This window comes from Daktulosphaira vitifoliae, unplaced genomic scaffold, assembly GCF_025091365.1.
Source record: "Daktulosphaira vitifoliae isolate Bord-2020 unplaced genomic scaffold, ASM2509136v1 Scaffold_1, whole genome shotgun sequence".
In the NCBI taxonomy this organism is placed as follows: domain Eukaryota; kingdom Metazoa; phylum Arthropoda; class Insecta; order Hemiptera; family Phylloxeridae; genus Daktulosphaira; species Daktulosphaira vitifoliae.
Genome location: NW_026099572.1, coordinates 64,482,360 through 64,490,149, shown reverse-complemented (window position 1 = coordinate 64,490,149; position 7,790 = coordinate 64,482,360). Strand labels below are relative to the sequence as shown.

Genomic DNA, 7,790 nt, shown 5'->3' with positions numbered 1-7,790 from the left:
TTATAGCATAATAAAGTTAAAAATGGAAAATACAAAATCGAAAATTTTCACACAAAAATAGCATTCGGTAGCCATTTTCACCATGAAGATAAGATAAAGTCCGAAATTTTTTTTTTTAATATTAAAGTATATTACATAAACTTTAATTTAAGATATATATAAAATTGTCAGTATTTCTGGAACACTTTCAAAATTTAAGTTGAAAAGTAAATTTTTTGTGAAAAAGTTATAATTTTAAATCCCCCCCTGTAGGCAGGTAAAGGGTTAAATTTATGAAAAAAATATACCAAATGAAAGGTAATGATATTATGCATCTATATAAAAAAGAATTATATTGATATGTTCATTTTTGAAAAAGTTATGGCACTTTTAAGTAAAAAAAATTGAAAAAACCCACATGTAGCCCTCATTTATAGAATTTTAAATACAGAAAATTTTTCTCTTAAATTCTTACATATGAATTGTTAAAATATTTTGAGAATAATTTTTGTTTATTTTTAGTTACAAGTATTTGTTATCAACCAAAAAGCGGTGATAAGTTTGAACTAATAAGTGGTAATAATGCAGAAAGTATTTATGTTCGAAATTTATTACTTAGTGAACAGTTAAAAAATGTTATTTTTCAACTAAAATCTGAAAAAAGTAAGGCCATTAATTCGTGTAAACATATTTTATTTGTAAAAAGAGAAATGGTTTGAAAAATATTATTTAATTGTCTTGATAATGTGTAATGATAAAGATTACTCATACACATAATAATAGTCTATCAAACATATGAATATATTTGAAATGGGGTGGATTAATGGTTACTTTAGACACTGTCTAGCTCTTAAGTTTCACTTTGCCTATTACTGTTAGTTGTTGTAGTTGTTACCACTTACAATATAAATGGTAAACACCATGACCCTTTGAAAAGAAAGAATTTAACAAGCTTTGAATAATAATTTTTTTTTTAATTCAGTAATTCAATTTGTTATAGGTAGTGAGTATTTCAAGCTAAAGGTTAAATAAAAATATTAATTAAAAATTTTAACTAAAAGAAAAAAAATATATATATGTCATTAAAAATATATAAAGGGTATATATCAAAATATGGTGTTTTGAGATGAATAGCTTTAAAGTTTTGCTTGAAATTTAATTAAATTTGATTACTGAAATATTGTAATATCTTATATTTACAATGGAATCTCATTAAATTGAATAATTTTTTTAAATAAAAATAATTTTCTTTGTGTTTTTGTCTTAAAGAAATTTATTTATTTTTATTTTAGTATACTAATATTCTATTTCCTGTGATATTACAATTAATCTTTTTTGTAATTTTATCATTGACATTAATTTTTTTTAATATTTCATCATTCAGAAGAAAATTTGATACCTGCCAAAGAACTTGTACACAATACAACTTATGCAGTTTATTCTGATAGATTAAAAGAAATTTGTAGAGCTAAATGTTTGAATACTGTGGAGTATAGATTTGTTATTAGTGACTATGCAATATGTGAAAATTTAAAAAAAGATAATGTTTGGCTATTACCTGATGCTTACAAAACAAATAAGGTAAAAAATGTATATTTACTCCATCAATTTTTTAATAACAATTTAATTTTTAAATAAACAGTCATCTTACATTTTAAGAATATTATTTTGTTTTTACAAAATGAAATTGATTTAGTGTTTTACTTTACATATTAATTTTTTAAGATAGTAAAAGATTACATTTTTTTCATGTTTTAAATATTTTATATTTACTAATAATTATTCAACAAAACAATATTTAATGTTGTTTAATATATGTATATAGTGTGTTTGTATAAATGTTATAGCTAATTAAAACATTTATTTATTTATTGAATCTTAAAATCATAAAATGTTCAGGTTCCAGTCATAACAAGCAAAATATGTCTAAAAGGTGTCCCAAAAAATAGCAACTTATCATCGTACTTAGAAAAACATTTAAAAAAAACTTTTATCCTAGTAAGTATACATAAAAAAAATGTACGTTTTAACATTTTTTATTTACCAACAAAATGTATTGACGTAAATATAAGAGCTAATTTAACGTTATATTGACGTAATATTAGAGCTGAATATATTTTATAAACAAATAATATTCAAATTTTTTTTTAATCGGTTATTACTCAAATTCCTGGGTCGTGATGTGGCGCTATAATCACACTAGTTGTTGACAAACTCTAGTGTTAAGCCGCACCTAACGCTGTAGGTGAACGGATGGGTGACCATGCGTGCGCTTCTACAGTGGCAAATAAGCACCATGTTCCCAGTGCAGAAGGCAAAGGGAAACCACTGCACTTTATTTTTTATTATTAATAAGATTTTTGCTTGAAGTGCTTGAGGATATATCCATGTTTACAGTTGAGTCCGAAACGTCAGAACTCAACTGTAAACATGGATATATCCTCAAGCACTTCAAGCAACAAGACAATCCATGAAAGTTTTAACACATTCATAATAAGATTTTTCTGATAAAATCCGATTTTGTTGTTAAAATCTGGACTTTTTACACTGAAATTGAATACAGATTTTAATAAACTCCGGATTTATTTCCCATCAATAAAATAAATAGATGTATACTAATAAATACAGTTAACACAAAATTGTCATTTTTTATTTAATTTTAATGGAGTATGCAATGGAAGAATAAAATCTTAGCTTAAAGAAAATTTTAAGAAAACTATTTGAATAAAAATTTTATTTGATGATAATAAAAGTAATCCTATATTATTTTTTTGTTACTTATAGGAGTTTGATAACACATCTGATAGGTGGTTTAAACAGGTAACCTTACGAGAACCTGGTAATAAAATTACTTTAAATGATGAAATTTTAGAATACATAAAAAATTTAAAATCTCAACAGCAGCGATTGGAAAGAAAAATAAGTGAGCGTGTATAATTTGTTTTATTTTTTTATTAATAGTACCAAATATTTTTTAACAATATTACTGTAATAAATTTTGAAAAAATATTTTTTTCACAGTAAATCTAATTTTAAAACACAAATTTAATACATACACATAATTTGATCCTAAAGTTAAAATCTATAAGTAAACTTTACTTAATAACACTCCTATAAATTCTTTTAATTTTATAGTAATACTTCAGTGTATTTAAATGAAGTAATATTATTTTATGTACTACTTATTCTGTTAATTGCAGTTCTTCCTGAACTTACTCAACAAAAAGAAAAACCTACTCATCCTATTCAAACTGGATCACTTGTACAATTGACCTATTTTAAAAGCTTTAATTGTATATTTATTCGAAATGCAACTTATGAAGAGTTGCAAAAGTTTAATGAATTTGCTACTAAATTAACAGTGCATTATAGAAAAAGTAATAGAGACTATGTCACATGTTGAACTAAGCTGTAATTTTCAAAATAAACATAAATATATATATTTTATCCCTTTTTTTAGAAAAAAATATTGTTAGTAAAGCAACAGTAGATATTGGGGAAAAAGTGTGTGTAATGTCGTTTATGAATATGGGCTTGTATTCACGAGCAATAGTGTTAGAAAAATCTAATGATGGTTACTATGTCAAAAATATAGATTATGGGAATGAAGAATGTGTTAATTGTGATGATATTTACGAGTTAGATGAAGAATTTAAAAAAGTAATTCAATTTTTAGCTTAATTTAATAATAATCTTAAACGGTTTTTATATGAATACTTCATTATATTATTGTCGATTTAACATAATATATGCCTGAATAGTTTCGGCGACGGATTAACCACCCGTCCCGGAGTATAAATGGTTAAGAAATCTTCTCTTTTGGGGAAGGCCGCTATGGCCCTTAATGGGTTAATAAAGCAATAATAAAAAAAAAAAAATGCCTGAGTAGTAAAATAAAACTACTTTATACTTAGGTTACTAAAATTTATTTTTTATATAATATTTTAATATTAAATTCTACAAATGTTATAATTTTTTTTAAATTTATATTTATCATTTTTTATTTAACTAATTAAGAAAATCCATAATTTCTAAATATTGTTTATTGTGATTTTTTTCCAGTCTAATGATTTTGCATTTATTGTACAATTGCAAAACTTGCCTAAAATAAAGTCAGAAAATGAATTAAATGTTGTTAAAAACTATTTTCAGCAACAAATAATCACTCCTAATAGACGTCTTATCATTGTAAGTCTTGGGAAATTTTATTTTTAACATGATATTTTTATACTTCATTCTTGTTTTAATTTCTAAATTTTAGATGTTCAATGATTTAAATCCTCAAGGGCTAGATGATGTTGTATTAAGAACTGAGTACGACAATAAAGATATTACTGATGATATTATACCTTTGTTAAATACTCCTCCTATATCAGCCATAAATAAATTAAATAGTAAGTTTTTTAATTTTAGTTATTGGTTAAATCTATAAATTAAAATAAACCAACTAATTTTTTTAAACAATACAAATACTTTATTTTTAAACAAATATACTTTTAATCTGAAGAAAGGAAATAAATTTTTGATTTACTTGTTTTATAAAATTTATAGTATAATAATTTATTTGTAAAAAATTGAATTATATATAAATATAGATACTAAAAAGTAATTCTGAAAATTAATCTTTTGTAGGCACTAAAGTAAATGATGAAATGGAAACTAGAAAAATATATCCTTATCCAGCAAGAAAACATCAGATGAATAATCCTAATATTTAAATAAATAATTGTAAATTTTAATAAGTTAACATGTTTTATTAATGACATTTTTTAAATTTAATTTAAATGTGAAGTGACAATATTTTATTTTTGTTTTAAAATTTTTTACTTTTATGTGTTAATATTTTTTACTTCCCGAAGAAAGATGATTGTTTTAGTTTAATATCATAGTTGAATTATCTTTTGATTATAAATTTATTTTTTATACTTATTCTTTTTAAAATAATAAAGTAAAATAAATTTATTTTATTGAATTTTGAAGACTGGCATGCAATTATTATTGCTTAATATCTAGAATAACTATGAAAATAAAAATAATTGTATTTTATAAGCTATTGTAAAAATTGTAACTATTGTAATTATCTAAATAACATACTTTAGGTCAAAAAGTTTTACGCACTCTTGTTATGCCTATTTATAATTTTATATTTTTAAGAGTAATTTTTAATTATAACTAAGCAAAATTATTTAAAAAAAGTCCAAAAAGTTCTTGTTAATTTTAATATTAAAATAGCTAAATGTTTATTTGTTCAATGATTTTACTTAATTCTGTAAAAATATAAGTTTTATACTTAATTATAATATTAGTTATATATTAAACTGTTATGTTTTGATTATTAATTTCTGTTTAAATATATGAATATATTTAAAAAAATTTAAATGAAAGCTAACATCAGTTACAGTGTTGAAATGTGTTATCCTGTTCTATTACTTTTGCGTTTTAGTGTCATAAATTGAGATATATTTATTCTGTTATAAATTTTTAAGCCAAATTATATTTTTTAAGTTACTGACGTTATCAAGAGTATATTTGAAATGCTCATATGTGTTGTCTTAATTGTTCATTTACATGCATATATTTAATAGGGGATAATTTATTTAAAATATCGTCATTTTGGTCAGTAGCGTATGCAGTTTTATAGTTTGGGTAGAGTTTTCACTGTAGATTAATAATAGACCAATGGGAAGTAAAGCCTTTCACATACCCCACTTTATAGCTGAATTAGTTTTCTGCGGGGGAATGATAGAATTCTACTTCTGCTACGTCGCTGTTTATGGTGTATGTTACGTCTTTGATAAAATTTGATATTTTTAAAATATTGATGTCCAATATTGTCAAAAGGAAACTACACACAAGTTGGAACATAAAATGACGCGAATGTTTACATTTAAAATAACATTAAAATAATACAAAAAATGATGAAATTAATTATTTTTGTTGATTTAGTTTTTTGCTTTTAAAAATCAATCATTTGATTATAAATTCTTGTAATGGCAAAGTCAATGTTCGACTAGTCTTTTTTTAGCTTTATTTTTAGTAATACTTCAATGTATTGAGATGAAGTAATATTATTTTATGTACTACTTATTCTGTTAATAGCAGTTCTTCCTGAACTTGCTCAACAAAAAGAAAAACCTACTCATCCTATTCAAACTGGATCACTTGTACAATTGACCTATTTTAAAAGCTTTAATTGTATATTTATTCGAAATGCAACTTATGAAGAGTTGCAAAAGTTTAATGAATCTGCTATAAATAAACACTATATTCCCAGTGCAGAAGGCAAAGGGAAACCACTGCNCTGCTATAAATAAACACTATATTCCCAGTGCAGAAGGCAAAGGGAAACCACTGCACTTAAATTTCCTCAGGATATACCAATGGTATTAACCAAGCTAACGGTTGTAAAAATAAAAACTCTACATCTTATGACAGGGGTCCTTGATTAACTTTAATGATTCAGTCCCAAGTTTTGGACATTTTAATTTTATAAATAACAAAATAAATTTGAGAGCTACTGTAAAAAAAAAATTGTTCAAGGGCCATTCTAGCGTTTATGTAAAATATTTTTATTTTATTTTCAAGAAAATTGGTTTATTTTTATTATTAATAAGATTTTCCAATAAAATTCGATTTTGTTGTTAATATTATTACCGATTTAACATAATACTTGCCTGAATAGTTTCGGCGACGGATTAACCACCTGTCCCGGAGTATAAATGGTTAAGAAATCTTCTCTTTTAGGAAGGCCGCATGGCTCTTGATGGGCTGATAAAACAATTTATTTTTGGCATGATCTAATATTTGGACAATAATAAATAAGAATAAATTTGACCTACTAATTATTATTAATTTTATCTATGATTCTAATGTAACTATGAGATATATTTTCTTTAACGTCAGTTTTAGTTTTAATAAAGGTTTTTTCATAATTTTTTAAATATGATTCACTTTTGTGTAAGTATTACATAAGAAATTTAAAATCTCAACAGCAGTGATTGGAGTGAAAAATAAGTGGGCGTGTATTATATTTTTTTTTAATTTTTATTAATAGTACCAAATATTTTTTAACAATATTACTGTAATATATTTAAAAAATATGTTTTTTTCACAGTAAATCTAATTTTAAAACACAAATTTAATACATACACATAATTTAATTCTAAAATTAAAATCTATTTGTAAACTTTACTTAATAACACTCCTATTAGATCTTTTAATTTTATAGTAATAATTTAGTGTATTATAGTAATAATAAAAAAAACCCAGCACAGTGGGGTCGCGGCATAGTGGGGATGTTGCATAGTTGGGTCCAGTATAGATTTAATCTGACAGTGATTAAAATCACTATCATAAGAAACGCTTCGATGCAAATCAGTAGATAGTGTTTAATTCTAAGAAATTGGTGGATAATTACAAAAGCTACATTATCTGCTAGTTTCTTATTAATACCCTGATTAAGATAAAGTATGTCGAATGAAAAAGGGATTATTAAAAAATATTATTTCTCATAAAAAAATTGTGTTGATTCGTACACTTTTCAATGAGTTATAGCATTATAAAGTTAAAAATGTAACCAACCCAACCCAACATCAACTCCTATTTCCTTAATTATATCCAGATTAGTAATTATTTTAATTATATATTATATAATTTTTATAATTAATTATTTTCAAATTATTATTGATTTTTAATATGTTAAAAGTAATCATTTTGAACCTACTTCTTTTTGTTCTTTAAAGTGAAAGTTTTAATAAAAAAAAAATGAATTTATTACCATAACTTTTAACTCAACTTGCAAGTTTGAAATA

General features: G+C 23.6%; 1 protein-coding gene across 4 annotated transcripts in view; it reads left to right on the top strand.

Annotated features, from left to right (window-relative positions):
• The window catches only part of LOC126896591 (maternal protein tudor-like), a 40,591-nt gene extending 35,327 nt beyond the window's left edge, over window positions 1-5,264 (top strand). For all 4 annotated transcript variants that reach the window (XM_050669518.1, XM_050669517.1, XM_050669516.1 and 1 more), the window contains 9 exons: window positions 502-642; window positions 1,364-1,560; window positions 1,879-1,977; window positions 2,764-2,902; window positions 3,180-3,356; window positions 3,440-3,639; window positions 4,042-4,167; window positions 4,241-4,373; window positions 4,612-5,264. In XM_050669518.1, the coding sequence (XP_050525475.1) occupies window positions 502-642; window positions 1,364-1,560; window positions 1,879-1,977; window positions 2,764-2,902; window positions 3,180-3,356; window positions 3,440-3,639; window positions 4,042-4,167; window positions 4,241-4,373; window positions 4,612-4,697 (1,298 nt within the window). In that variant the 3' untranslated portion in view covers window positions 4,698-5,264. The remainder of the gene's footprint in view (window positions 1-501; window positions 643-1,363; window positions 1,561-1,878; window positions 1,978-2,763; window positions 2,903-3,179; window positions 3,357-3,439; window positions 3,640-4,041; window positions 4,168-4,240; window positions 4,374-4,611) is intronic.
• Window positions 5,265-7,790: the final 2,526 nt, after the last annotated feature.